The sequence below is a fragment of the Myotis lucifugus genome, unplaced genomic scaffold (assembly GCF_000147115.1).
Source record: "Myotis lucifugus unplaced genomic scaffold, Myoluc2.0 scaffold_260, whole genome shotgun sequence".
Taxonomy (NCBI): domain Eukaryota; kingdom Metazoa; phylum Chordata; class Mammalia; order Chiroptera; family Vespertilionidae; genus Myotis; species Myotis lucifugus.
The window spans coordinates 1,598,468-1,625,006 of record NW_005871308.1 but is presented as its reverse complement, the minus strand read 5'-3'; the positions used below and the strand labels follow the sequence as shown (position 1 = coordinate 1,625,006).

Genomic DNA, 26,539 nt, shown 5'->3' with positions numbered 1-26,539 from the left:
GAGATTCTACATTTCAAACAAGCCTCCCTGCCCCCCGCCCCCCCACACCCCCATGACGTTACTCTGAGTAGCGAGGACCTAAGGATCTGGCAGATTGGGGCAAATCAGAGCCAGAGACAGCCAAGACACACAGGGATTGATGACTGATACCCAGAAGAGAGACAGAGAAACAGAGACAAACAATGGCACATACACGTAGAATCAGAGGCTGAGGTGGGAACAGAGAAAGACAGGGTGATGAAAAGAGAGACAGAGAAGGGGACAGTCCGAGAAACAGAGGGCAAAGGCAGAGAGAACCAGACCAGAGATGGAAGACCGACAGGGCCAGAGAGCCTGGCAAAGACAGAGCCAGGGTCAGGGAAGGAAGGCAAGGCGAGGAGCTGGGGGAGAGGCCAGAGCTGGCCATGGGTAGCCCGTGATCACCCAGGCTCCTGACTAGCAGTGAAGGGGCTCACAGGTACGGGAGGGACGGGCTCATAGGTATGGGAGGGATGACCCCGCGGGGTTTCAGATATGCAGACCGGAGATGCCCACCTTCCAAACCTCTCACACCTATACCATGCTCTCCTGCTCCTATAGAGCTGTCCCTCCCTCGCCTGGAGCCTTCCATTACTGATTCCCCTTGTCTTTCCTGTGTATTTATTCTCTTAACTGGATCCTTCCCAGAAGGTTTTAAACATTTTTAAGTCTTTCCACCTAAAAAAACAAAAACAAAAAACCCCAAAACAACAAAACTCTCTCGTGATCTCCTGTCTCTTTGTAGTCCGTCTTATTTCTCTCCTTTCCTCAGCTAAACTTCCTGAAGGAATTGTGTGCACTGATTTCGACCTCTTGTGAAGGTACATGTTGTAAGCCCAAAGATCAATTTCCAGGTCAATTTCCAGTCCTGTTTACTTGCTATCTTAGCAGCCTTTGGTCCTCCTGATCTCCCCTTCTGCTTGCTGGCTTCCAGGACAGGATATTCCCCTGGTTTCCCTATTGCCTGCTCCTCTGACTTTTTCCCACCAAGTCTCCATGATCTGACCTTCATACTTGAAGACCTGAGCTCTCTCATCACCTGGTACATTTTTTAGTCAACCTATTCCAAACCCCAAGCAGCTTCTCTCCAGGCTGTCTTCTACACTACAGCCAACAGGATCTTGGCAACATACAGATCTCGTCATGGCATTGGCCTGCAATTTAAAAAACCCTTCAGCAGCTGCCCTGGCTCTGAGAATAAAGACCCAACTCCGGGTAACCTTTCTCCCTGTCCTTCTACCCCTCCCCCCCGCACCATCCCCACCCATGACCTTTCTGAGATGATCTCACTTTTCACTTGCCCTCTAGGCCTTCTAGCTATATTGGCCTTCTTTTAATTCCTGTAACACCAAGCTCCATTTTACTGCAGGACATTTGCATGTGCTGTGCCCTCTATATAGAACTCTGCTGTCCAATACAGAAACCACTAGCTACATGTGTCTGGTCAGCACTTGAAGCATGGCTTGTGCAAATGAAAAACTGAATCAATTAAATTGAAAAAACATTAAATATTGGCAAACAACTATTCTTGAAACAACCTGAGTATGTGAATTCACTTTTCAATTTTAATTTTTATGAAATTTAAATCTAGGTAAGCTATTTCTGGAGAAAATTCAGTGTAAAAAATCCGTGTCAAAGACTCAGTTCGAAAAAAAAAATGTAAAAGATCTCATTAATAGTTTTTTTGTATTGATTCCATGTTAAAAAGATATTTTGCATATATTTCATTGAATAAGATATAATCAAAATTAATCTCACCTGTTTCTTCTTTCTCTTTAAATGTGGCTACTAGAAAAATGTAAATTACATAACTGGTTCATATTGTATTTCTATTGGACGGCACTGGTCTAGAATGCCGTTTCTTCTCTTCGTCTTAACGCCTCTACTCGTCCTGAGCTTGGCTCAAATATCACCTCCTCAGAAAAGCTCCCCTGAGACCAAGTCTATATTTATTCACTTTCATAGCTATGTGTATGTGCCCGTGGTTGCCTCCCCTTAACTCCGCCCCATTGTAATGATACATTTATTTGAATAATTACTAGATTCACCTCTGTCACCCTCACCAACCTCTAAGCTCCATAAGGGCCATGTCTGGTTCCCCTCCTGAAAGCAAGCACTTAGTCCAGAGCCTGGTGCATGAGTGGCCACCAGTGGACACTTCCAAATACCACAAGATGTCTTCCACCCGCTGTCCTTCCTCTGGGTCCACGGTCCCCAGCCGTCTCAGAGAGCCTGAGCACCCCTGGCCTAGGAGTTCCACTATGGCCCTTCGGGATAGAGATGGCACCTCTCCCGGACAGAGAGTCCTCCTCTATGGCTGACCAGCATCCTGCCATCCTTACAGGTAATTAGAGTTTCTCAAACTTGACTGTGCACGCCAGTCACCTGGAGCCTCGTTAAAATGCACACACTGGCTCGTTGGGTCTGGGACGGGACCCGAGATTCTCATCTCTAACAAGCTGCCCAGTGATGCCGTCAATGCTGGTCCACAGACCGCACTCTGGGAAACAAGGATTGAAAAGCTGGCTCCGCCATGAGTATCCCCAAAGTTTTCTTCCTGCTCTGCCCAGGGGGCCAGAGGGGTCTCTTAAAATTCAGCCCTGACTCTTCCTGCTCCCATACGTGCCCCACCAAAACCTGTACCCTGAAAAAGAATGTGGTGCCTGGGGCCGCTGTGGTCATTTAGCTTTTGTTTTTAATTGGAAATAAACCTTTAAGCAGTTTTCAGAGTCCGGGCAGCCCTGATGTAGATCATGGATGGGTAACAACGATCAGGTCACACCGCTGGAAATGCAGAACAGTCCTCACGCTTCGGCTCCTGTCTGCCACAGGGGGCTGGTGCTCCGGCTCCTCCCGAAGGCTCCCCTCGGCAAAGGCTGCACCTGGACGCCGGGAAATGTTCTCTCCGTCGTGTCCACAGGGAGCATCACAAACCAAGTGTGTGCTGCCGGGGCCTCTTCCTGGCAGAGATGACCCGTCCACCTCCCTGCCCTGTTCATATCATGATGTCCAAGGCATAGAAGTGTCTTCCGGTCGCCTCGAGTGTGTATGTGTGTTTATGTGTGTGTGTGTGTGTGTGCACACACACGTTTGCATGTTTGTTGATTCCATGTTTGGACATGGGGGTCGCTGTGTGTGTGTGTCCATGTACGTGTGCAGTGTGTGTCCATGTTGCCCTCCAGGGCTCCAGTTCAGTAAAGCTTCCGTCCCTCTTTCTGCACGGGCCTCGAGGCTGAGGAGGGTCCCTAGGTGGGCCCGGCAGATGTGAGCGGCCCCACTGTCCCTTGCTGCTGCTGCTGCGGCTGCTGCTGGCCCTTGCGTCTCCGAGAGCCAGTGCCTGCCTCCTTGCTCTCCTTCCTGCTCGGGTTCCTGTTGGCCTTTTCCCTCCGGCCCTGGCCTCCCTTCCTCCTCTTCTGCCCTGCAACCCAACAGTAGGAAGACTCAACACAGGACATCTTGCCACAGCAGGGAGGCCCCAGGCATGGCCATGGGCCCCAGGAGGGGAGTGATGAGGAAGCTGGGCAGGGGCGACAGGGGGGAGGCTGGGATCGCTGCCTTTAGGCAGCCAGGCGCCCTGAAGGCCTCCTCTGACCATCAGCCACTTCAGAGGACCCTGCGACATGGGCACTGAGAGGGGTCCCAAGAGCCTTTTCATCCTCCACCCCTGGACAAACCGCACACCCTCCTCCTCCTCCTCATGCCTTCCTCAGGCCTGGGATCCCAATGGGCCGATAGGTTCAGTGCAGTTTTCAGGACCCGCAGGATGGCCCCGCCTCCTCTGGGGTCAGCCACCACATCATTGCCAACTGCAGGCTCAGTGACCTTGATCAAATCACTAGCCCCCTCCACCACCATTCCCAGGCCGGTGTGGCTCAGTGATTGAGGGTCGACCTATGAACCAGGAGGTCAAGGTTCGATTCCCGGCCAGAGCACACGCCCGGGTTGTGGACTCAATCCACAGTGTGGGGCGTGCAGGAGCGGCCGAGCAACGACTCTCTTATCATTGATGTTTCTGTCTCTCACTCACTCTCCCTTTCTCTCTCTAAATCAATAAAAACATGTTAAAAAATGTTTTGAATCACCACACCCCCTTCCATGCCCTATCTGACCTCGCAGGGCCCTCCCAGTGCCCGCATCTGCTGGCTCAGGAGAAATGGAGACACTGAAAGGATCTCCACACGGAAGTTTCCAGCTCCCACCACACAGAGTTCTGGGTCTCGGCCAGGCCTGGCACCGGTTTGCACGGCATGGGCTCTTGAGTTGGGGCTGCCCCATTTGGCCTGGCCTGAGACCCTCTTCTGGGCAACAGGCAGGGAGCAGAGGTGGTCCCATCTCTGCGGTTGGGCCTGGCCCCCGACTCCGGGGAGGCGGAGGCGGAGGCTGCAGCTCACCCTCAGGACAGGGCGTCCTCCGCACTGTGCACCTCCGGATCTCTTTGGTGTCGGAGCAGATGGCATGGTCGCCCCCAGGCGCATGGAGCACCCTTCGCGTCCGCTCCTCAGAGCCCCTCCGGAAACCACAGAGCTTCTTCCTCTTGGTGCACGGCCCCCACAGGGACCACTCGCTCATTTCACATTGTGCTGACAGGAAGGGAGAGGAGAGAGAGAAAAGGAGGGTCACAGAGTACCCCAGGGGAGCTTTCCCATCTGCTCTCTACCTGGGGCTCGGCCCAGAGGTCAGGAGAGTCCTGAGAGAAGCCCCAGAGGGTGGTCGTGGGTGAGCTTTCTCTGGGCAGTGCCTCAGCCACACTCTCCCTGGCCCGCCCTCCTCCGGGGGTCCTGGACCCTCTGCCCGCAGTGCCCACGTGCGTACCAGGACTGCTGCACTCCATGGTGCCGTTGGCAGCTGCGGAGCCCTCGGGGCAGGCCGGGTAGCAGCGGCCCTTGTGCAGGTACAGGCTCTCCTTACACTTGGTGCAGAAGTTGTGGCTGAAACAGGCCTCGCAGTGCTCAATCTTGCATTCTGAGGAGAGGACCAGAGTGGGGGCCTCTGGCTCAGCCTCCCCTCATCCCCATCCCAACACCCACCGTGCCGGCCCACCCACACTGAGAGCAGGACAGGGCGGGGGAGAAAGGGCCAAAGTGTCACTCTCTGGGCTGGCTGGGACTCACCGGGGTCAGCTAATCCCAACCCAAACTCAATTCCAGGCCCTGGAGCCCAAGGTAAGGTCCAAGAGAGCCAGTTTCAGAGGAGGGGGGAGGACCCCCGGGGACTAGTGGGGGTGAGAGAGGAGGATCCCAGCATCTCATGGAACCCCAAAGGGCCACCTTGTCAGAGCTGGACTGAGGGATACAGTGACCCCCTGACCGTGGCTGTGTGGTCTCCTCTTCCCCCACAGCTGGGCATCCACAGACCCAAACCCCGGATCTCCTCCTGCCTGGGGCAGAAAGAATGGGTTTGGAGGAGGGAAGCCATCCCAGGGCAAATTCCTCTCCCTCCACAAGGCAAGTTCCAGGAACCGCCTTGGTTGGACTCCTGGGTCCCTCCCCATCCCCTCCTGCCAGCTCTCCCTCCTCTGGGGACGAGGGGGGAGGGTGGGTTCAGGGCTGAAGGAGCAGGCAGGGTCTTTCACAATCTCTCCCTTCCCAGATTGTGGGCAGGGCTAACTTCCTCCCCGTCTCTGGCACCTGGAGCCCGGGCTGCCAGTTTCCCAGGAGCTGGCACAGCCAGGAACTCCCCACCCCAAACACCCTGAGGACCCAGAGGGCAGCCCCAGGGTCCTACCTCCAACCTCACCAGCTCCCCACGCCCACTGCACCCTCCTCTGTGTCTCCTAGCCTCTGTGGCTTTGTCTCAGCTTCCCTCCCTCCCTCCTCCTCTCTCGCTCTGATGCCTGGGTTTGGCTGCAGGTGGAACACAGTAAGAACAATAACAGCCACCGTGTATTGAAGGCCAGACTTGAAGGGCTTTACATATGCCTCCCACAACAACCCAGAGGTAAAAGCGAGTACTCCCATTTAAAATATGAGATCTTGGAGAGGTTACGACCCGCCCAAAGTCACACAGTGAACTAGTAGCAGAGCTGAGAGGACAACCCCAGCCGGCTGATCTGGGGTCAGTCGTGTCCCTTCCAGCCTCGCTGTTATCAGCTATAAAAAGGTAGCGTCACCTAGATCCTGTCTCCCTCCAGGGGGTGTCGCGGACTCAACTGATATGAGATCCAGAAACGCATTCTAAGCTCCAACGCACTGAACACACGGGAGGGGCATTGGTTTTGTTCACTGGAGTGTGTTCACCGCGTACCCCCAGCATGTCACAGCCGGGATGGATGCAGGGGTGACAGCAGGTGCCTGGGAACTGTGGCTGGCGTGGGAGAAAGTTGAAGAGTGAGGAGACCAGGGGGAGGAGGAGGGGGACGCAGGCTGACCGGGGCTTGAATTTCTCTGCAGCCAGTAGAGCCAGTGGCGGTTTTTAAGCAGAAGTGTGATGGAATAGGCTGTGTGTCTCAGAGGCATCTTTCTGGCTGCAGTGTGGAGGCAGGTAGAAGGGAACCAGATGAGAGTTGGAGGGCAGAACAGGCTATTGCAATAGTCCAGGAGAGAGATGACGGGGGCCTGGGTTAGACAACGGCAGTGAGGACAGAAAGAAGATGAAGCCCAGCTCAGTGATTGAGCATCATCCCATGTACCAAGGGGTCTCTGGTTCCATTCCTAGTCAAGGCACATGCCTGGGTTGCGGGCTCGATCCCCAGCAGGGGGCATGCAGGAGGCAGCCAATCAATGTTGATGCACTGATGTTTCTATTTCTCCCTCTCCCTCTCCCATCCTCTCTCTCTAAAATCAATACACACACACACACACACACACACACACACACACGAAAAGATATGAAGCACGCATGATTCAGTTATTGGATGGATGGGGAATAGCCCAATGTGAGGTTGGCTCTCAGGTCTATGGCTTGGGTGATGGATTGAGACACAGAGTGGCCTGTGGGAATACAGGTGGGTGCAGGTTTGGAGGGAGGAGATGCAGTTCTGATACAGACGCACTGAGTTGGAAATGTGGAAGGGATATCGGGGGAGATGTCTGACCAGTAACCAGATACTTGAATCAGAAGCCTCATCTCCCCTCATCTCAGAGTCCCCCCTCCTCCTCTTGCTGGCCACCAACAGTTCAGAGTACCCTCCCGCAGTGTCCGGCGTCTCTGTGCCCGTCTCCAGCCCTGCCCACACTCACTGATGCACTTGTTCATGTCGGGGTTGCGGGCATCGAAGTATCCAGGCGGGCAGGACGGCAAGCAGACGCCCACCTGGCGGATGTCGTTCCTCTCCAGCAGGATGAACAGCTTGGGTGAGCACTTGAGGCAGCCGTTGACCTCAGAGCAGAGCTCACAGCCTTTGGCGCAGGCCTGGCTCCCCTCGGCACTGACTGCAAAGGTGGAACAAGGGTGAGAAGGTGGCTGTAGGGGAGAGCGCAATCCTTCCCAGGCTCCCACGAGGATGGGAAGCGAATGGACTGGACTTTTCTCCTACAGAAAGAGTGTGTTTCTCAGAAAGCACAGGCCAGGCTGGCAGCTCTCTGCAAGATTGCTTTCTGAACTCGCCAGGATCCTCTCTCAAGGGAACAAGCACAGACTCCTGGAGCAAGAGCGCCCATCCATTCTAAATGCCACCATAGCTCCAGGCACAACACAAGCTCACCCACCAGGCTCGCTTCGCCATCCCCAGAGAAGCTACTGAAGCTGCACCCTGCCTGGAACTTACCCCTACCCTCTCCAGAGGAAGAAGCCTTCTTATCCTTGAGAAAGTTTTAAGACAAGAAGGATAATGGGCTAAACTATCTGAGAAAAACATCACCTGCCCAGAGACAAGAAGACACCTAGAATAATCTATGTCTAGAACAGTAGTTTCAACCAGAGGCAATAGTGCTCCCCAGGGGACATTTGGCAATGTCTAGAGACTCCCCCCCCTCCCCCCAAAAATATGTTTTTATTGATTTTAGAGAGAGAGGAAGGGAGAGGGATAGAGAGATAGAAACATGGATGAGAGCCAAACATCGATCGGCTGCCTCCTGCATGCCCTGTACTGGGGATTGAGCCCACAACCCAGGCATGTGACCTACCAGGGAATCAAACCAGGGGCCTCTTGGTTCATGGGTTGACGCTCAACCTCTGAGCCACACCGGCCAGGCTAGAGACACTTTTTATTGTTACACTGGAGAGGGGGGTTACTACTGGCCTCTAAGGGAGGCCATAGATGCCAGTAAACAGCCCGCAGTGCACGAGGCAGCCCCCACACAAATTATCTGGTTCAAACTGTCAGTGGTGCTGAGGTTGAGCAACCCTGGCTTAGAACCATCCTTTGAGGTAGTGTGATCTCCAGCCCCGCATACCTTTGATCTTGTTTCCTCATCCACTTGTTCAACCAATACTTAATGAGCCCCTCCCAGGTGCCAAATGCAGTGTGAGGGCTGGGGATGTGGAGGCAAAGACGCCGAGCCACTGTGCCCTGATCTTGCAGTGGCACAGACAGACCCGCAAACAGGCCAATGCTGTCAGCCACCAGACCAAGCAAGAGTGGACCCAAAAGAAGAGCGAGAAGGAGTTGCATAGGGGGTGCCATTTGGGCCAACTCTTGGAGAATGAGTGCATTTGTCCGTTAGGAAGTAGAGGCAAGGGCCTTCTAGGAGCAGGAATACAGAGGTATAAAACAACCCAAGGGGAATAGCAGATAATTTGGGCGCAGGAGGGATGGGGGAGGGGAGTGGTGAAAGATAAGGAATCCCACCTTAAAGGGACTTTTAAATCATGCTAAGGAACTTGCACTTGATCCTGCCAGGCAATGTTTCCCAAAGAGTATTCCTTGGAACATGATTTCCCGAAATCAGTGGTTCCCAATCTTTTTTGGCCATGCCCCACCTGAGCATCTCTAAAATCCTGATGCCCCTCGCCCCGTGACATATAATTCTTATTATTCAAAAAGTGAACTCCTATTCACATGGAGGAAGCCTAAAAGGCCATTAACTTCATCTCAACAAGCTTTCAAAGAACATGGCATCCATGAAAAAGAAAAGAATAAAAGGACAGTTGCAGTACTGAGGAAGAAATTGTTAAAAAAAAATAATAATAACATGAAGTGATATGAAAAAGTAGCAAATAAAGTTTCAAAACATATAATAGAGAACTGAAATGCATAAATATGTCACAATATATGTTTATATACTGTATATGAGGCCCCTAGAACCATAAGAAATGCAAAAAATTCACTGTAATAACTCATTCTCGAATTCCCCCCCTTAAAAGTCAAATTGCCCCCCTGTGGGGCATGTGCTCCACGTTGGGAACCACTACCCTAAGTGATCACAGGGGGCCACTGCAGCAGGTAAGACTGAGAACCCCTGGGTCCAACACTCTAAACAAGACTCTTTTTCTTTTTTTAAAATATCACTTCTCTTTATTATTTTTTTAAAAATATATTTTATTGATTTCAGAGAGGAAGGGAAAGGGATTGAGAGATAGAAACATCAATGATGAGAGAGAATCATTGATCAGCTGCCTCCTGCACACCCTCAATTGGGGACTGAACCCGTACTCTTGACTGGAATCAAACCTGGGACCGTTCAGTGTGCAGGCCAACGCCCTAGTCCAGCGGTTCTCAACCTGTGGGTCACGACCCCTTTGGGGGTTGAACGACCCTTTCACAGGGGTCGCCTAAGACCATCGGAAAACACATATATAATTACATATTGTTTTTGTGATTAATCACTATGCTTTAATTATGTTCAATTTGTAACAATGAAAATACATCCTGCATATCAGATATTTACATTACGATTCGTGACAGTAGCAAAATTACCGTTATGAAGTAGCAACGAAAATAATTTTATGGTTGGGGGTCACCACAACATGAGGAACTCTTTTAAAGGGTCGCAGCATTAGGAAGGTTGAGAACCACTGCTCTAGTCACTGAGCCAAACCAGCTAGGACTAAACAAGTTTCTTTACTGTAGGGCTTCTTGCACCCTCTGTGATGCTCCTGAGCCAAGTGCCATTCCAAGATGAGGACAGAGAGAGCTGCATTTCCCACACATTTTGGCCACAGAACCCTGTTTTGCAGAGTTTTTCTTGGGGCCTTTCTCAGAACTAATTAGACAGCAGTGAGCCATTGGCCAGTTTTAAGCAGGAGCAAGACCTGCTCTGATTGACATGGTGGACAGGTCCTTTGGCAGCCTGGGAGGAGACCAGAGACTGAAGGACCATTTGGAAAGAAGCTGACTAGGTCATCCAGGTGAGACAGATGAGTCTTAAAACAAAACTTGGTTCAGAAATGCTTAGGGAATACAATCAGTAGGCCCTGGGGACCAATAGGAGGAGGAGTCTAGAATGAGGCCCAGTATTCAGGCCTAAGGTATGGGTGAACGGTGGGCCCAGTCACTAAAAGAGGCTCATAGGAAGAGAAGCAAGTTGAGAAGGAAGGAGAGTAGGTAAGACTCACTTAGGAGGAGCCAGGCATGGAGAAGCTGTAGATACAGGCTGCAGACAGAGAGCTGGGGAATGAGAACAGAGACGGCAGGAGACTGTGCAGGAGGCAGAACTCAGGCTGCAGAGTGGGCCGGACCTGGAGCCAATCCCCAGCCTGTGACCCAGGGTGAAGCCCTGCATCTTGTGAGCCTCCCTCTCCCACCCCTGGGAAAGGAAGCTGTGGATGCCCGCTCGGGAGGGCTGCTGGGAGGAGCACCTGCTCCATGCCTGATCCTTGATTTCACAACAGGAGAAGGAGTGAGACTTAAGAAGGTGAGCAGAAAGGAAGAGGAGAATAACAAACACAACGATAACAATAACAACAAAATCATCATAATGGCAGCTTGTCAGTAAATGTCGAAACGGATTCTGTGGCAGGCGCTGCCCTCAGGCTTGACAAGTATTGACTCATTTAGTCCTTGCAACCCATAAAGTGGGTACTGCTATTTTCTTTTAAATCCCCATTTTTACAGATGAGAAAACGGAGAAGCTAAATTACTTGAACAAGGCTTCACGGAGAGTATGTGTTCTAGGCAGAGGGTGCGGAGTTCATGAGGCCAGCGGTAGGACATTACCAGGGGACGTGGAAACTGAAAGTGTGACTAGGCTGATTTTTAGGTTTATTTGTATAGAGTCAATGTTATTTGATTAATCGGTAGATTTAAAAATTAGTATTGTTCTTGGTTTAGTTATTATGAGAGCAAAAGTACTCCAAATGTTGTATTGGGTTCATGAGAGAACCCTAGGGATTATTTTTCCACTTTGGGCCTTTGTTCAGCTATATTACAAATTAATTACATCACTGGAGTTATTAGATATCATTTCTACTTCAAACATATTAAATCCTCTGTTGCTCAAGGTTTTTACTTTATTCATTGTTGAAATGAATGATCCCGCTAGGTTTTTGCCTTGGTTTCAATAACCGAAGCCATTCAGGTGTCCCCTTTAAAGCCTCAATAGCTATGTTCCCATATTCACTTATTCTTTTCTTATCACTTTCGTTAGGGACAGATTTGCAAAAGGCCTTCTCAGAATCCTGCTGTCTACCTCCCATTCAACCAACAACAAATCTCTGAGTGTATTTCCCTTAGATCCATGAAGACTATGGCAAGAGAGAGTGGGGCACACGTGGGGATCTGAAATTAGTTCGGCACGGTTGGAACCTGGAGTGAGTGGTCAGACAGGAAGCTGGAGAGGAAAGCAGGGGCCAGAGGAGGAAGGGTCTTAAATGTGTATAGAGGAGTTCGGACATTATCCTAAAGGCAGTGAGGAATCACTGTGGGCTTTAAAATAGGAGAGATGAGGTGCCTCGTTAGCGCAGTAGGTATCACTGTGGGCTTTAAAATAGGAGAGATGGTCTGGATTCCATATTAGGAAGATCACTCTGTAGTGTGGAGAATGGGATTGTAAGGAGGACATAATTGGAGGCAAAAGGACACCCAGGTTCAAAGACATGGAGCTGAACCAAGAGGATGGAAGAGAGTAGACACGTGTAAGACATTCAGGTGGTAGAATCAGCAAGACTAGGTGATGTCGGGGAAAACACAAGTCAAGGGTGACTTAGAGGTGTTGGGCTTGAGTCACAGGTTAGCTGTGGGCCCTTCACCCTGAGAGGGACCACAGGAGGAAGAGCAGGTTTGGGTTGGGAAAGGATGAGTAGTTGAGTTTTACATGTGTTGAGGTTGTGGTTCCTGCGGGACACCCAGAGGAAGGTGTCTATTAGGCAGTTGAACCTGTGGGTCTGGAAGTCAAAAGAAACATTATGGCTGGAGATTGAGACATGAAATCCTTAACATGTACTAGTAAATAGTCATTAAAGACATGGAGGTCCACGAGGTGGCAAGGAGAGTGGGTACAGAGAGTGAGAAGAGGAATAAGACATTTAAGAGAAGGGCAGAAAAATTGGGGTAGCTTAGAGGCCGATAAGAACGCTCAAAAGCATAGTGCATCATGGAAGCCAAGAGAACAGTACACTCAAAAGAGGAGGGAGGCATCCCACACCACATGCTGCGGAAGTGCCCCGTAAAGAACAGCAACAAATAGGTTCTTGGTGCCTTGGGTGGGGGTGGAGAGCAGAGGGTAGTGGTTGAGGAGTAAAAGGAAAGTGAGGAAGCAGGGCCATCTTTTTTTTTTAAACTTTTTTTTAAATATATTTTTTATGATTTTTTACAGAGAGGAAGGGAGAGAGATAGAGAGTTAGAAACATCGATCAGCTGCCTCCTGCACATCTCCCACTGGGGATGTGCCCGCAACCCAGGTACATGCCCTTGACCGGAATCGAACCCGGGACCTTTCAGTCCGCAGGCCGACGCTCTATCCACTGAGCCAAACCGGTTTCGGCAAGCCATCTTATTTTAAGAAGCTGACTGGGGGGGTGGGGGGTGATTCGGGATCCATCCTGGAGCCGTCACTGGGGTTAAAGGCATGGGAGTGGAAGGCATCCCGGGGTAGAAGCTGTGCAGCTGGAAAAGACAGCAAAAGGCTGAGGCCTGGGCAACACTCATGTTCAGCAGTGGGAGAGGGGCAGAGGAATCATTGGAGAGGTGGGAGGAGACCGGGAGAGAGTGGGGCTAGAAGCCAAGTTGAAAAGGGAGAGATCACAGGGACCAGAGCTGGGAGGAGACCATGGCCGTGAGCTCTGAGGCAAATCTAAGGAGGTGACCTTGCATTAGGAGGTGCCCTTGAGAAGAGCAGTTTTGGTGGCGTGGTAGGGATGAAAGGCAAACCACAGTGGGCTGAAGAGTGAGGGGAAGGGACGGTGGTGGGGGGAAAGCAAGGAGAGGGGCAGAGAGAGTCAGAGAACATAGAAAAAGAAAAGGGAGAGACCAGCTGGGAGTGAGACTATGACAGAAGACTCAGAGGCAGGCTAAAGGCCCAAGGATATTGGAGGGTCAAGATACAGAGCTCAGGTGGTAAGACTGGCCTTGAGGCCAGGGTCAGGGACAGGGGACTAGGGAGTTGAGCTCTATGAGGTTTTGGGGCTCAGCAAAGAGGAGACGGATTTAGTGATGGGCAGGGGTGAGTTCAATGAGGAAAGGAGTGTTTATCAAGGGGGTAGGAACCAAAGGGTGTTCTCAGCTTAGCAAGGCAAATGAATGGGCAAGGAGAGGCTGGAGAGCCAGGGGATGGGGGGAGGGAGGGTTAGGTGTGAGTGTCCAAGGAGATGGTGGGTGTTAGGGGTGTTGCATAATGATTCAAAGGAAAAAGCCAAAGTTAATTCATCCCATAGATGTTTGTTTACTGCACACCCACCACATGCCCAGAGCTGCGAGGAGCTGGGAATGTGGAGGTGTAACAACAAAAACCCACCCAGGAATGCGGGAAACAGGGCTGGCTATGCGCTGTGGTGAATGGAGGAGCAATAGAAGGCACTCCCTTACCCAGCCGGCTAGGTGAAGAGGGTGTGCCAGGCGGAGGAGCGGCCTGTGCAAAGGCTCTGAGGCGCTGAACGTCCTAGATGTTTAGGGATTTGAAAATAGGGCTTTAGCCCTAGCGGGTTTGGCTCAGTGGATAGAGCATCAACCTGTGGACTGAAGGGTCCCAGGTTCGATTCCAGTCAAGGGCACATGCCTGGGTTGCAGGCTCGACCCCCCAGTAGGGGGCGTGCAGGAGGCAGCCAATCAATGATTCTCTCTCATCATTGATGTTTCTATCTCTCTTACCCCTCTCCCTTCCTCTCTGAAATCAATAAAAATATTATTTGAAAAAAATAGGGCTTGCCCTAACCGGTTTGGCTCAGTGGATAGAGCATCAGCCTGCAGACTGAAGGGTCCCAGGTTCGATTCCAGTCAAGGGCATGTACCTTGGTTGCGGCCACATCCCCAGTAGGGCGTGTGCAGGAGGCAGCTGATCGATGTTTCTAGCTCTCTATCCCTCTCCCTTCCTCTCTGTACAAAATCAATAAAAATATATATATATTTTTTAAAAAATGGGTCTTTATTCTGCTGGCAGGGAAAGGGACCACAGAAGGGCACGGCCAGATTCAGTTTGCTAGGCTCCCTCCAGCTCCTGTGTCTATGATGGGGGTTGGTGGGGGGCATGTAGAGGAATCGTCTTGCAGGGCTCTAGCTTGGCCAAGGAGGTTGGGTGGGCTCAGTGGAGGGTGGGGCTCAGAAAGGGGGTCGCGCCTTCTTCCCTCCTTCACAAACCCTCCTCACACAGCTCTGCCCTCCACCACCCCCTTCTCACTCTGCTCCGGAGCACTCAGTGAAGCCCATCTCCCTGAGCCAGGAAGGCAAGGAGAACGTGCCCTCCTCACTTCCTCTGCTGCTTCTCCGCCTCCTTCATCCTTGCCCAAAACCCTTCAAGTTCATGTCCCTATAAACAGGTCTTGCCCCAGGGTGGCTCAGCGCCCCTGCCTCCTTGAAGAATGGCTTCTGGCCACTGACCTTTCTCCCAGTTACTCATCTTCCTAAAACCAAAACTGAGGGTGTTACACCCCTGCCTAAAATCCCTCAATAGCTCCCTACGCCCGCAGAACTACACTCAGCTCCTCCACTTCCCCTAAAAAGCTTTAGCCTCAGAACTAACGTCACCTCCCCCAGGCAGTCTCTCCTGATCTTGCCTCCCTGCAGAGTCTGGATGGAGTATTTCTCTGTGTTCCCACGGCCCCCATACTTAAAGCCATCGTGGTAGACATCACCATGTGCCATTAAAATCTTCTAAAATGTCTTTTTTCCCCATTAGAAAGAGCTTTGGAGGGCGGAGACTCTCTTATTTTTGAATGGGAGCCCAGTGAAAGGATGTGGGTCCCCACCAGAATGTAGGGCTGAGGATGTGGTGAGTGAGACAGAGGCTCAGAGAGGCAGGTATATGAATGGAGCTCACTGAGTGTTTGATAGATAGAGTGTGGGGAGAGGGACTGGATAGGAATGGGGGCTCAGGGTGGGTTGGCTGAAGGTCAATGAGGGGTGGAGAGGAACTCACCATGACCCCGAGGAGGGATGCCCTTGGTATTGGGGTGGTATCTAGCCTGGGAGGAACTAGATTTAGTAAGTTGGTGGGGGTTAAGTTGGTAGGGGTGGGGGTGGTGGTGACAGGGAATGGGGCCTCAGTGAGGGGGTGGGCAAGGGCCCTTCTCAGGCTTCACACTCTCCCAGGAGACACATCTTTTCCTGGTGCCCAAGGTCATCCCCGGGTATGCCCCCTGGGAAGATCCAGCATTCTTTAACTCAGCTGGGAGCTTAGTTTAGACCTTCACTTTTTCTCACCTGGGCCCAAATGCGTTCTGAACTAATCTGTTTACCTCCCACCTCAAGCCACCTCCCCTCTGTCGGGTGAGCAGCTGGACCTGCTGCCCCCCTGATTACCCATAGCTCCTCATTACCCATAGCTCAAGGCAGGTCAAGTGCAGACTCCTCAGCCTGGAGAATACAAAGCGCCCCTCCCCACCATCTGACCTCTGCCACTTCTGGAGCATCATCCCCCTAAAACACTCCCTAGGCCCCAGGCAGCTGTCTGTGCTCTGTCCTGAGAGGTGTTGGGCTGTTCGTTTTAGCAGCACAACCCTTCTTTTTAATAGGAAAGACCCTCCATGTATAAAATAGATATGAGCACAGCTTCCCCAGTTAAAACCCTAGAGCTCCCCCAGGACCCCACTTAGAAACCATTTCTCCATCTATGACTCCTAGCTGTACTCCATTTCCTGAGCACACAGTCTCTGCCTCCCCGCAAGTCCACACCTGTGCACACGCTGGCCCCTCTGCCTGGAATGCCCTCACCCTCATCCACTCCCCACCCCTTGCCTAGAGATTGTCTACTGGTCTCTAAAAACACAACTCAGAGGTACTGGTTCTGGGCCCTCCCAGCTCTCCACCTTCATCCTGTTGTAGCATGGAGACATGAGATCGAAATTGTACTTCCCCTCCCCCCCTTCTCCAGGATTCTTTTCTATGACTAAGGCCACGCTCCATAGGTTGAGTGTTGGAGGAATGGCCCATGGAATGAATGGGCTTCAGTGAGGGAAGAAGGACTAGTGATGGTCAGTGCAAGAGGGGACAAAAGCTCCAGATGGAGGATGGGCCTGTGAGAAAGGACAGAAGGGGGGCAGCTTCTGGAGGAGTCAAGGAAGGAATGGGGGCTTTATGGGGACAGAACTGAACGAAGGGGCCCAGGAATCTGATAGGATAAGGGTCTCAGTGAGGGAGGGGCACTCAATGTGAGGGATGGTGAAGGAGTGAGGGCTCCATGAGGGGCAGGAAATGCAGGTGGGAAGGTGGTCAGGAGAGGGTGGGTGCTAGTGAGGGTGAGTGAACAGGAGACTTGATGTGGGAACGTGTCCTCGGTAAGGAGAAGAGGAGAAGGACGCCCTTTGAGGGTTCATAACTCATAGCTAAAGGATTCTTTGCTCGGCCAGGCGATGTGGCTCAGAAGTTGAGCATTGACCTATGAACCAGGAGGTCACAGTTTGATTCCTGGTCAGGGCACATGCCCAGGTTGTGGGTTGATCCCCAGTGTGGGGCGTGCAGGAGGCAGCCGATCAATGATTCTCTCTCATCATGATGTTTCTATCTCTCTCTCCCTCTCCCTTCCTCTCTGAAATCAATAAAAATATATCTTAAAAAATAAAATTAAAATGAGCTTTAAAAAAAAAAGAATTCTTTGCTTGACTTCTGCCCCTCAATGCAGGGAGGTCATCACTCCTACCCGAAATCAGCCATTTCTGGGCTCAAAACTTGTGTGTGACTTCGGATCAGAATTATATCGGGTGGCTTCTCTGGTGGCCCTATCGACACTCAGTCACAGGATGCTGGAAAGAGTCAACAGACTTGAGACTCATATTCATAGCAAGCCTGCCTCGGCCCTGAAGGCTGCCCAGTGCCCTTCCACGTGGTCAGGAGGCCAGAGAAGCCAACACATGGTCTGGCTCCTCTCCCCGCCCCCCCACTTCCCAGGACACCCTAGGGCAAAATGGTCCACACATTGTTTATGTAACAATCACATGCCTCCTGAAGTCAACAGAGAGCTTGATATTTCACAAAGGATTCACTACATGTACACATCATCTCACGTAAGCCTCACTATATTCCTATACAACAACACTTGTAGCTTTATGGTTATTCTTTAAGCAGTACTGCCTAGGAACATGCACACTCCTCTCTCCACAAGCTCATGTGCCTCTTAGAGTCTCACTGCACCTTTCCCCTCACCTTACCCCATCCTCATATCTCCCGATCAAGGATGTCTGGCACACACCACTTGGTAATAAAAACTGGGTTACTGCTGCCAAGGCTGTGGGATGTGGCTATATCAAAAGCGTCATAATTGCTGTATTCGATTGGTCATGGCTGGGGCTGGGCCCTTTCTGATGGCCAGGCCAGTGCTTTTCTTTTTAGTACCAAGTTTAGAACAACAAGTCTGACCTCTGGTTTAGGTGGGTGTGTGGCTCTGCACATGTGAGGGACAGTGTGATCACTAATGCACATCACACGAGTGTGAGTGGCTCCACTCATACTCTTTCTCTCATCTTGGAAATAGAGGACGTATTATAAACCGCTAAACTGCATCTGGCCCATGGAGTCCAAAATGCTGGCTGCGACAGATGAGAAGGGAGGAAAAATCAAGGTTTCGATGCTAATTAAACCTAACCGTCTCTAATTGTTTGTTAAGCTAGGGATTTTCAGCTTCACCAGTTCTCTGAGCTTCTGTCCTGGGCTGGGTTCTGCCCTTGGCTGCTCCCATCGACACTAACCACACTCCTCTGCCTTTCGACCTTTACTGGCAGCCTGGGTCTCCGGGCCTCAAAAGGGAAGCAAGAAGGGGCTGGGCCAGGCCTCAGAGGGGCTGCCTGCCCATGTACGTGACATCTCTGATGGGGATGCTGAAAGACAAACCTTGGGGTGGAGCCTCAGGTCTGTAACACAGGCCTACACCTCCCTCCTGATGCATCTCTCACAGGCAGTGCCCACAACCACCGCAGGTACAGAGCCCCCATCACTGGGAGCATTAGGCAGAGGCTAGAGGACCTGCTCTTGGGAGCACCTAGAATGGGACTCTGAGGGACTCCGTGAGGGACAGCGAGGGCAGTGTGGACAAGTTCAACTTGAACTCTGTCAAGCTCTGTTTCCAAGAAGCCTGGGCTCACAGGAAGTAGGTGTGTCCTTAGGACTGTCATCTCTTCCCCTCTCCTCGCCTCAGTTTCCCCATCTGTACAATGATGGTTTTATTTTGTTTTGAGAACTCTTTCTTCCAATGATATCTTATGTGGAATCTTACAGGACGTAGGGAAAAGCAAAGTTGCTCTGGTTGGAAGGGTGGTAGGGCCTGACTCCTGCCCACTTGCCTCCCCTTCCTTCCCCCAGGGCAACTCCTAGACTCCCCCTGGGCAGGGTTCAACACCGTAGGCATGGACAGTCTCATGAGCTCCCAGCTCCACCGTGCTTGCCCCATCATCTGGGCAGGGAAGGCTGTTGCCTACCACCAGGTGGGCAGAACTCCTGGCCCAAAGGGGTTGAGGCCACACTTCAGCTCCCACTGAAAGAAAGGGCCCTGAGCTGTCAGTGAGGAGGGAACCAGGCATCCTGGAGCAGGGGGACGGGGGATCATCTCCATGGATACCACACAAAGCTGGTGTTATGATGTCAGAGGGCATAATCCACACACTGGATCCTCACAAGAGAGGGGTTAATCTAGGAAGCAGAGTCTACAAAGGGGAAAATCTACAGAGTGCACCATCTCAACACATTAATCCACAAACTGGATAATCCACAAACGGGATAATCTATCGAGTACTCTACACGAGTACAAATCGGCAATGGTCATCACAGAACAAAGCCACCGAAGGCCCTCTGGTCCCCCAGGTAGCCCCCGACCATGCCCCTAGCTCCAAGGCCCTCCCTGGTCCAGCCCCGTCATTACTCACTCCGCCTCTGTCTCTTCCCCTTGATCCCCCGGCTGCCAGCAGTGAGATGCATCCAGCTGAGAACGAGGGCCACCACACACAGCCCAAGCCGCATAGTCACTCGCCAGCTCCAGGCCCCTGGCAGGAGGGGTGGTCTTTGGGGTGATGGATGGCGCAGGGCTCTTGCTAACGCCTCCGGGGCTGGGTCAGCAGCAGGAGGCCCAGGCCTGGGCCGTGTCCCAATTCCACCATGATTTCCGCTGGGGAGTCCACTTCTCTATCGGCCCCTAAGGAGGTCCAGAGAGCTTTCCTCAAAGGCACTTGGCAGAATTTGTCACTTCATCAGGGACACCTCCAAAACCCAACCTGTTGGGGGAGGAGAGAGAAGGATTAATTCTGAGGGGCCAGGGCGGACCCCCCAACTTATGCCTCCTACCATCCCATGGTGTCTCCTGTCAAGGAGACTATGAGGACTCAGAATGTTTGGACATTATAAGTTGCCCACCGGGCACCCCTATAGAAGAAATCTGCTCCCTTTCCTGTGTTGCAGAATTCCAGGGGATTAGAGCTGGCTACTCAAGCAGCTGGAACACAGTGGACCCTCAAACCAAGCTTGTGGGTCACTGGGGACCAGCTGGCCCCACCCCTGCCCAGTACTGGCCAGCTCTGACGGAAAGCCTTTAGGTCCACTCCACAGACCTCATGCTGCAGTAATAGGGTGTCCCTTGAAGATGAGCACTCTGTCCTTCTGTGAGTGACCCCTCTACCTTCTTTTCCTGGTGTTGAGTCACCCCTGTGCCTTTCACCTGTCCTGGAGCTAGAACAGTGGCCCCGACAAGGACAAGCCGGCAGACTCTGCGTGGCCCTCTGGGCTCGGCGAGAGGAAAGGAAGTAAGGCTTCCCCGGGCCACAGAAACTCTGACACAGCAGGCCTGGCGGGCCTGGCCTTTGTGAGAGGATAAAAGAGGCAGCTATGCCCGCCCTGGTCAGAGACCCAGAGAATGGGGATAATCCCCCAGCCCAGGAAGAGCCAGGTCTCTGGACTGCTGGCTGGTGATGGGGGCAGGGAGAGCTGGCCCCTCCCCAACAAATGTGTCTGGGAAGTTGGAGCCCAACCTGGGAGTCAGAGGATGAAACCCCGCTGCACACTCACAGGAACACGTGCTCCCAACACACAGCAGAGGCCAGCCCACGCCTTGCCCCCCACCCACCCACCCTCACGCAGGGACAGGAGGAAGCAGCGAGCCTTCAGGAAGCTTTGTAGATGCCAGGGAGGTATCACCCTCCCATCCACGGGTTAGAGATCGTTGGACACGTCACAGCCTCTCTGAACCTCAGTCTCCTCATCCATAAAATGGGGATAGATAGGCCTATTTCACAGGCTTGCTCTGAGAGTTGGCTGAGTTTGGGCTTACAGATGAGAAATCTGCATTGCTGGAGTGGAGGTGCCCCTGGCAGTCCCTGTCCCAATCCTCTCCCCCTGGGCCTCTCAGGGAGGCCCCAGGAGAGCCCACCTGCATGGGAGATAAATCATTATCTCACAGGGAGCTTAGCACCTCCCTCCTCAGCCTCTCCCACCAGCTTTGAAGGCCAGACACACTCAAGTGGTTAAGCTGCCTGTGAGAAGTGTTTACACAAGGCTGATGGATCCCACCTGGTGCTAGGGCCAGCCACCCCCAATGCCTGTCAGCTGCCAGCCCCTACCTGCCCCTCCAGCACTCCCTGCACGACCTGCTAAAGCCTTCCCACCCTCCCCAGCCCCACTACACATTTCCATCCCCTTCAGTTTATCAAACTGGGATATCTTCAGTGCCAAGTATATGGTCTCAGAGGTTGGCCATAGAGCATGATGGTCAAGGGCATAAACTTCAGAGTCAGACTGCCTGGTTTCAAATGTTGGCTCTCCGACTTATTAGCTGTTACCTTGCGCTAGTTGATTAACTGGCCGGGGCCTCAGTTTCCTTATTTGCAAGAGGATTGTTGTCTGTGTGTGTGTGTGTGTTTAATATATATATATGTGTATATATATAATATTATTGATTTCAGAGAAGAAGGGAGAGGGAGAGATAGAAACATCAATGATGAGAGAGAGCCACCTCCTGCCCCACCCCTACTGAGGATCGAGCCCGCAACTCGGGCATGTACCCTTGATGGGAATTCAATCCGGGACCCTTCAGTCCGCAGGCTGATACTCTATCCACTGAGCCAAACTGGCTAGGACGGTTGTTGTTTTTTATAGCTTAAATGAGTTAATACATGAAACTGCTTAGAATGGTGGCTGGCACAGAGGGGAGACAATAATATTGACCAAGACTTTATTTTGTGCCTACATTCCAATGGTCATCTAAGAAGTAATATAAACAGTTTTGCTTCCCTGTTATACAGTTTCCATATTTGTATTTCTCTCTATCATGGATCGCTTTGGCCCCAAAGTGATCACTCAAAGTGATAGGGTTAGTCTATAAATGCATTTTTCAAACTGAGGTCTGAGGACCCCAGGCAGATACACTTGACAGACCCTGGAGGAGAAGACCACACCAGACACACCTGGTGCTAACCCCTGGGTCTGGGAGCCTTTCTTGGCCTCCCTGTGAGATCAGGACTCCTGGGGTCTGGAGTGCAGAAAAGGCCTCCTGTCTCCTCTCTGAATGCCCTCTGTCTGCCGTGCATGGAACCTGGCACTGCAGGGTCAGTGCTCAGCAAAGGTTAGCTCCCTTCCTCTCCTTCCCTCTCCATCCTACCTCCACCTCCAATCTCCCAGGTCTTAGCTTCAGCCCAGTTCTTGCCATGTGCACCCAGTCCTGGCCAGTGAGGATCTTATGGTCTATTTCTACCTGAATCACCATCAAACCAGGATCTCAGCTGGGAAGTAGGGAGGAGGATCCAGATCTGAATTTCTCCGGAGCAAGGGGCACTGGCCTCTGCCACCCATCGCTAGACAGGCAGAAGTAACGACTCAACATCACCCGGGCTTCTGATTTTTTTAAAAGTTGAAAACTCAGGATTTTACGTAAAATCTGATTTCAATAGCTGGGTAGGTCTCAGACTAGGAACCCTGCATCACCCACCCCTACGCACCGACAATGGGCGCGCGCGCGCGCACGCGCGCGCGCACACACACGGACAGACTGAGAGAGGAGAGAGGAGCTGATAACTTTCTTTTAAGCAGCCTGCCCGCCTCATTTCTATTAGTTCCTCCTCATTTCTATTAGTTCCTCTGTCTGATTTCCCTGGCCCCTTGGGCTATATGGCACAAGCAGTTCATTTTTTTTTTTTTTTTTGAGGCCCATTCCTCCGCACAGGCAGAGCCAGCAATGGGAACTGCTGGCAGTGATGGAGGTCTCAGACGTCAGTGGGGGTGAGGAAGGGCATTTTGTCTCCGCCAGGGTGGGAGTGAGGGATCCACATCCATCACCTGCCATGTGCTAGGTCCTCAGGGAGGAAAGTAAAATCCTGCCCATTTTACTGGCACCAAGAGGTTAAGGGTCTTGCGGTGACAACCCACTCAGTGACCAGCCAGTTTGCTCCTCAAGACTGGGGAGCTGCAGGGTGGGCGAGAGGCTGGGAGCTGGGGAAGGTGGTGGGAAGGGCTGGAGGCAGAGGCAGACCTGGGGCAGGAGACGGAGGAGAGAGGAGGCCGAGCTAGGGAGGGGGACATAGCTGGGGGTGGGGCTGAGGGCGGGGACTCGTCCCACCACCCCACCACCCCACCGAGGGCTGAAATACCTTTCACCTTCTTGCCTGCAACACTATCAGGATAAATTAGTATTCCATCCGGGGCCGGACACAGGCCCAAAAATGTAAACCATCCACATCATTTCTCATTAGCCCTCCCCGAGACCCGCTACGGCGGAGAGTTTTGGCCGCCGAGTGGGCTGGCGGGTGGAGGCCGAAGAATTGCTGGGCAGGGGAGGAACCAAGGGCGTGCCTGTGGGACCTGTCGGGATGAGAGTGTCCCCCAGAGCTGTCAGGCAGGTGCTGTCCCCAGCTCGCCCCCCAAAAGGGAGAGCAGCGGGAAGGCTGCTTCTCATCCCTTCATCTCCTCTCCAAGCGTATAAATTCTCTCTCTCTCCCCCCCCCCGTCCCCCCCCCCCTCACGCCCTCCACCATCCTCGAGAGGCCCGACAGGTGCAGGGGGAGGAGAGGCGGCCCTGCAGTCCCCTGACCGCCCCTCAAAATCCCAGGGTACTCTCCCAGTCCCAGAGGCCAGTGTCTTAAGAAAACTCCTGCACCCAACTGCTCGCACCCAGAACCCGCCGTTGCCCTCCTGGGAGCCCGGGGCAAACGCACAATCCACCTCTCCCCAGCCAAGCCATGCCAGGCGACCGTCAGCGCCCTACCCCGCGGGCCACCGAGCATCGCCACCCCGCAGTGCAAGGGGGTGGCCACGCATGCCCCTGCCACGTCGGACCCGGGCCGAGCTGCGGGACTGGGGTGGGGTCACCAAGGGCCGGAGGATCGGGGAATCCGCGGTGCCGAGACCAGGAATCCAAGCCTCTGGATGGCGGGTGGTGCGAATAGGGCTGGCGGACGTGGGGCGCTCAGAACCACCCGTGAAGACGACCATCGGGGCTGCGGGGTTGAGGGGAACCCGAGGCAGCAACCGGGTGGGGGCTGCCCGCTGGCTCGAGGGGTGACATGGGCGGGCGAGGGGCGGCAGGACTTGCAGGAGGGGCTCCTAGTGGTGCCCTCTTCCGCCCTCGCTGGCCAGAGAGCAGCCAGAAGTCCTCTCCTTCTCGCTGTCTGCCCCCCAACTCAGCTCGCCTGCGCCCCGACGGGAGGGCCCGTGGCGCCCCAGATCCCGGGGAAGGGGGCGCCAGGAAGGAGCACCGGGCAGCTCAGGGGGGACTCACCTCCGCGCTGCCAGCCCGGCGGTAGCAGACTCGGGAGGGGCGAGGGCGCGCCCGCTCACCCGCCGCCGCACGACTGTCCCGGGCGCCGGGCTCTCCCGCGCTCCGCCCGCCGGTCCCCAAGTTGCTCAATCTACGAGCCGCTCACGCCCTCCGGGGCCGGCGCCCCACCCGGCGCATCGGTCCTCTGGCGGCTCGGTTCGGCCTCGCTCTCCCCAATGCCCCGCTCGGCGGTCCACTCCCCGCTCTCCGCCCAGCTCGTGCTCTCCGTCGCGCCTCCGCTCGCCGCAGCTCCCAGCCGGGAGAGGGGCCAGTCCTCTGCTCGCACGAGGGAGGGAATCCCCCCCTTGGCCGTCCCACCCCCGAACCGGCCCCCCTTCCCGGGATCCGCAGGAAAAAACGGACTGGAGCGCCAGGCCCGGGAGCTCGTAGCCCCCTCCCGCACGCCCTTGCCCGCAGCTGGGGCGCAGGGCTGGCAGCCGCGCGCGCGCTCTCTGGACCCTGGCGCAGACCCTCTGCCCTCGCTCCTCCCTCCACCCCCCGCCCCGCACCCCGGGGATTCCACACTCCAGATCAGGGGCTGCAGTTCCAAGGATCCTGGGGGCAGAACAGGGCCGAGGAGCCTCTGGAAACCTCAGTTTCCCCATCAGGATCCTGGAAAGTGACAAGGAACCGGCGCAACAGGGCCTGTCGTCCTGGCCACGCCCTCCTCCTCTCAGGGTCAGGTCTTCAAGAGCATCTTCCCACTTCAGAGAAAACACGAGGCTCTGGGATCCCTAGAACCCGGGGGAAGACACTTCCACACCAAACTGGTGTAGGAGAGTGAGGGAGGCTTTGAAGTAAAACCTAGATTCAAATTCCCGCTCCATCATTTACCAGCTGTGTGGCCGTGCTGAAGTCACTCAACCTCTCTGAGCCTCAGGGTTGTCATCTGTTTTGAGGGGTCCATGAAATAAAGGCTTCAGCTGTCTGGTCAATGGTAGGGGCTCCATAAATGTGTGTGAGTCCTGAAGGGCTGCAGACACCTGCAGATGGTGTTGAAGTTAAGCCTGAAGAAGGGAGGCAGGTGAGATTCACTCTCAGGGTGGCACCCAGCTGCTCTCCAGCTTCCTTTTAGCTAGGGGAGAGGAAAGTGGGCTAAAACTGTAGTGAGCAGGAGTGAGTTAGAGCAGAGCAGCTATACTGATTGTGGGGGTGGGGGTGGTAATGAAGACAGGCTGTGGAATCTCCTTCTCAGGGGAGGAGGGGGCAACCCTGACGACTGGGAACAGACCACAGAGTCTTTCACAGTGACAGGGGCATCGATGGAAGGACCCCTCCCGTGTCCGGACGGCCAGGGAACAAGGAGGGTGGATGGCCAGAGAAAGTGGAGCAGTTGAGTCCCAAATGCCCGAAGTCTGGGCTCAGTTAGCCAGAGCATTGCCAAGTTTGCAGGAGGCAAACAGCCACTTCCGAGTTGGTCCTGGGCCCCCTCCAAACCCCTCTCCAGCCCCTCCCCGCTCCCCTCTGCCCTGAGCCTTCCCTATGTCTCACTGGCCCTTGGCTCTGCTCCTTGCCTAATCAAACAGCCCCAAATGCTGAAAACTCAGTGTTTATTTTATTTTATTTTTTTACACACTTGCATAACTCCCCGACAAGCCACGCCAGGCGTTGGGCTTTTTGTTTGGTTTTATTTTGTTGCATTCAGGGAAAAAAGAGAGAAAGAGAAGAGAAGGAATAACACAAACCACCCAGCCCTAGAAGCCGTCTTAGGCCAGGCAGTGGGCTCGGGTTTCCTGCCTGAGGAAAAGTCTGTGGGAGTTGGGGTGGGGGTGGGGGGCTCACTACTAGGCTCAGGAATGAGTGAGAAAGGGAAGAAAGCCACCTGGATCAGAGAAGATAATGAATTAGAACCATGTGACAACAGTGGATGAATAATAACGAGCATTTCTTGTGCACCTAATACATGCCAAGCACCGTGCTTGCATATACATATTGTTACCTAATTTTGCAACCATTTTTCTTTCTTTCTTCTTTTTCTCATAAATGTGAATTCTGAGCCTCAGAGAGGTCAAGCCATTTGCTCAGAAACACATGACCTGAAAGTGGCTAGCCCAGTTCCCATCACGCTCAATGACCTGTCATTTCCCCGAGAGGACTATGCTGCCCTGAGTGTAAGGCTGCTCATTCTGCCTAGAAATGTTGTTTTCCTCTGACCCTTCTCTCATCCTCCTTCAAAATGCCCCCGTGAGGTTTTATCCAGCCACCGTGCACATCAGCCTCTGGACCTTATGCAGACTGTACAGCACTCATCACTGGCCTGCGATTGTCCCTCCCACTACACTGTGAGCCCCTTAAAGGCAAGGACTGGATCTGATTTATCCATATGATCC

General features: G+C 53.3%; 1 protein-coding gene across 1 annotated transcript; it reads right to left on the bottom strand.

Annotated features, from left to right (window-relative positions):
* Positions 1-2,751: 2,751 nt before the first annotated feature.
* Positions 2,752-24,252, bottom strand: RSPO1 (R-spondin 1). Its single transcript, XM_006099142.3, has 6 exons — positions 24,171-24,252; positions 19,339-19,683; positions 7,197-7,388; positions 4,831-4,980; positions 4,410-4,598; positions 2,752-3,436 (listed from the first exon to the last, which is right to left on the bottom strand). The coding sequence occupies exons 2-6, from the start codon at positions 19,430-19,432 to the stop codon at positions 3,264-3,266; spliced, it is 798 nt and encodes a 265-aa protein (XP_006099204.1). The 5' UTR covers positions 19,433-19,683; positions 24,171-24,252; the 3' UTR covers positions 2,752-3,263.
* Positions 24,253-26,539: the final 2,287 nt, after the last annotated feature.